Genomic DNA, 4061 nt, shown 5'->3' with positions numbered 1-4061 from the left:
TCTCTGTTTCTCTCTCTCTGTCTCTCTCTGTCTCTCTCTCTCTCTCTCTCTCTCTCTCTCCCCTCCTTTCCACTCTCTCTTAAAAGAAAAAGATAAATGAGAAAAATAATATCCTTGGGTGAGGATTAATATACAAAAGTGCAAAATAAAGGAATCTATTGAGCCAGAAAGTAGATTAGTGGTTCCTTAGGATCAGGTGAAGTATGTGGGGTGGAGGTAATAATTAAAGAGTATGAAATTTCTTTTTGAGATTATAAAAATTGATTGACAGTTACACATATCTATTAATGTATTTTAAAACATTGATGTATTTAAAATGGGTGATGTATGTATGCAATGTAAATTATATCCCAGAAAGCTTTAAAAATTTTTTAAATAAAACAGTACTTAGCAAACTATGACCCTAAAAATACATATTTTTAGATAAAGAAAAGGAAAAAGCTATAACATGATAACATTAATCAAAAGAAAGCTAGACAAGCTAGATTAATATCAGAAAAGACATATTTTAAAATGAGAAAAAACTATCTAGGATAAAGAAGAGCATTAAATTTTGATGAGGTGATTTCCAAGAAGACATAACAAATTTTAATATCTACACACCTAACAACAGTACATCAAAATACCTGGGGTAATGCTAATAGCATAACCAGGAGGAATAGACAAATTTATCATGATATTTGGGAGACTTTAATATCTCTCTCTCTCAATAACTGACAGATTGAAAACAAATCAAAATGGATGAAATCTGGGTCTCAGAAGTATCTACTTAATCAGAATATAAAGGCCTCTATAAATTCCTCAACACAGAAACATCACAGTTTCTGGATCATTTGAGAGCCACCAAATCAGTAGAATTATTTGGGCCAAGTTGCCTTCCTTTCATGCTTCTCAAAGTGTGAACTTCATTCATTTGTCATTTTCTCTTGATAAAAGTTTTTCCTCCTGGAAACATTTTTCTGTGCAAGATCAAAAAATGCATTTAAAATACATTTATATTAATGTCAGTTTTGTGGGGAAATATTGTTGCTCTTGACTACAGTGTCTATATTAGAACCAAAGTCATCTTGAAATCTAAATTTTGTTTAGAAATTCAGGAACTTTATAAAGCATAATGAATAACTTCACTAAATTGTTGATTTAATGCCTGTTCCACAAACATTTATTGCTGATTATTAAAAGGAAAGTCAGAGTTCTTCTAAGAATGGCCTACCCTGGATTTGGTGACCATATTCTTTAGTATGTCAACATGAATATAAAACAAAACAAAACATGCCTTTATTCTCTATACTGAAAGGATAGGATTTACTATTATTGAAGTTTGGATCTAGTTTCTTAAAGGCAAAGCATTATCAGTAATATTTAAATTCAAAATTCTATATTAATATGAAGTACTCCCATAAATATAAAAAGGAGGGGGAAGAAAGTTGTGTCTTAGAGTCTCTTTTATCTAAACTTTCTGTTGTTTGAATTTCTTGAGGATTCTGTCACGAATCTGCTTGGTTTTGACACTGTAGACAATGGGGTTCATGAGGGGTGGAACCAGCAAGTAGACATTGGCCATGAGCACATGGACAATTGGGGAAGCATTCTGCCCATAGCGGCGGATCATAGATAGCCCAATCATTGGTGTATAGAAGGTGAGTACAGCACAGATGTGGGAGATGCAGGTATTGAGGGCTTTCACCCTCTCTGTTTTGGAGGCTATACTCAACACTGTGCCAAGGATGAGAATATAGGAGAGGATGAGGAGCACTGAATCCAGTCCCATGGAGCAGATGACTACCATGAGGCCATAGATGCTGCTGATTCGACGGCTGGATACAGTTGTCTTTATGAGGTCCTGGTGCAGGCAGAAGGGGTAGGAGAGAATATTGACATGATGATACTGAAGCCTCTTTAGGAGGAAGGAAGCTGGAAAGACCAGAGCCAAGGCCCTCCCAGCAATTGCCGACCCAATTCCAATGATTACACCATTGGTTAGAATGGCTGAGTAGCGCAGGGGCACACGGATGGCTACAACGCGGTCAAACGCCATGGCCAACAGCACAGCTGACTCAATAATTGAGAAAACATGAATGAAATACATCTGGACCAGACAAGCATTGAAGGAAATCTCCCGCGCATGGAACCAGAAGACACTGAACATGGTAGGCAAGGTTGTAGTGGATAGGCCCAGGTCAGTAAGTGCCAACATTGACAGAAAGAAGTACATTGGTTGGTGGAGGGAAGGCTCAGTTCTGATGATAAAGAGGATAGTAATGTTCCCTGCAACCGAGGTGACGTAAACAAAGAAGATGGGGAGAGAAATCAAGCCATAGCTGCTTTCAAGGCCTGAGAAGCCTGTTAGAAGGAAGCGAGGGTACAGAGCAGAGCTATTGAAGACAGACATTGTGTGGATGGAGGCACCTTCAGTCTAAGTGGAGAGACAAAAACATAGAACAATTAGAGTAAAAGTCAATATTGCCAAAAGAAGCTCTGATGCATGCTGCTCTGTTTACTGTTTCAATTACTCTTCTGCTCGTTATATGTAAATTACTACCAGCATTTATTATTTTACCAATGGATTAATTATTTGTTCATTGCACATTTATTGAGAACATATTTTCTAAAAGGAATTTGTGTAGTGTGAAAATATAGAGAAATACATAAAACATGCCTTCAAGTACTTACACCCGGATGGACAGAGAGAGCTAATATTAAAGCCAAGTGTTAGTTTAATATCAGAAAAGTATCCTGACCCAGAGAGGTCAGGGAAGTTTTATTGAAGATAATTCTTCAATTAGGTTCTTGAATGATAAATATGAGTTTGATGGGAACAACTAGCTGATTGACATCCATGTAAATGCAGAAAGGTGTTAGTATTACAAGTATAAGTAAATATAATTGAACAAACTTATAGGGCTGATGGCTTTTCAGAGGGTTATGGGAGCTAAAAATTAATTAAAATTAACCAGAATTTCTGAAGGAAATTGTGCATAAATATAAAGAGTTTGTATTTAATCTTAGAAGATACAAAATGTCTTTTTTTTTTAAGTAAACCATTTGACCAAATTTATATCAGTGCCAAATTAGAATAAATGTTATCTATAATAATAAAAGTGTAATATACTAATTAGACTAGATGTCCTTCTGGATGAAGCCAGGGCTGCAAGGGAAGCCCAGGTCCCAGGTGCCAGAGGAAAGCCGGTGCCGGCAGCTGGGGGAAGGAAAGCCTACTCTTTTTGTGTGTGTGTGTGGGTTCTTATTTTTTTTCTTTTTTTATTGATTAAGGTATTACATGTATACATATCTTCCCATTGCCCCCCCCCCCACCCCACTCCCATACATGCCCTCACCCTCCAGTGTCTTGCGTCCATTGGTTATGCTTATATGCATGCATACGAGTCCTTCGGTTGATCTCTTATCTCCTCCCCCCTCCCCAACCTTCCCGCTGTAATTTGACAGTCTCTTTGATGCTTTACTGCCTCTGTATTTAACCTTTGTTCATCAAGGAAGGCCTACTCTTGCACGAATTTCATGCATCGGGCCTCTAGTTTCTTTATATTTTTTCAACACAACTGAAACAGTTGTATTAAAAAAAGTTTATTGTCTACTATTTACACTCATGTTGCTGCTATAAAGGACAACAACATACATGAATGGTCTAAATGCTGACAAAAGAGAAGGCAGGGAAGTCCTTAGAAGGCAAGTATAGTGATTTTTAAAAGTGGTTAAAGGTGAGATGTAACAGTAGGGATGATAAAGGTTAAATAGATATAAAAATTTATAAGGAGAAAAAATAAAATATTGTTCAATGATCATATGCTAAAAATGAGAAAAAGAAAGAAACCCAGGACACGTTCAGTTATTTGGTAGATTTTGGTGTCATTAAATAAAATAAAGAAAAAAATTAAAAACTTGGTGAAATTAGGGTGTAAGATTAATTCAGTTTGGTTAGGATTAACTTGAGGCATGTGTGTCAAAGAGATAGTGATATTTTTGGATCTGTAAAGGGTTGCCAAAAAATAAATTACTCCTACTCAGGAAAATTGGAAGGAAGAGAGAAAATAATCCTTAGA

The 4061-nt window shown here is 36.3% G+C and overlaps 1 protein-coding gene across 1 annotated transcript; it reads right to left on the bottom strand.

Annotated features, from left to right (window-relative positions):
- Positions 1–1450: 1450 nt before the first annotated feature.
- Positions 1451–2392, bottom strand: LOC308233391 (olfactory receptor 51G2-like; the record flags this gene model as incomplete). Its single annotated transcript, XM_080640321.1, has 1 exon — positions 1451–2392. One exon carries the CDS (start codon positions 2390–2392, stop codon positions 1451–1453), a length of 942 nt encoding a protein of 313 aa, XP_080496447.1.
- Between the last annotated feature and the right edge of the window lie 1669 nt (positions 2393–4061).

This window comes from Plecotus auritus (genome assembly GCF_963455305.1).
Source record: "Plecotus auritus genome assembly, chromosome: 9".
NCBI classification, from domain to species: Eukaryota; Metazoa; Chordata; class Mammalia; order Chiroptera; family Vespertilionidae; genus Plecotus; species Plecotus auritus.
This window is presented reverse-complemented; position numbering and strand designations above follow the sequence as displayed.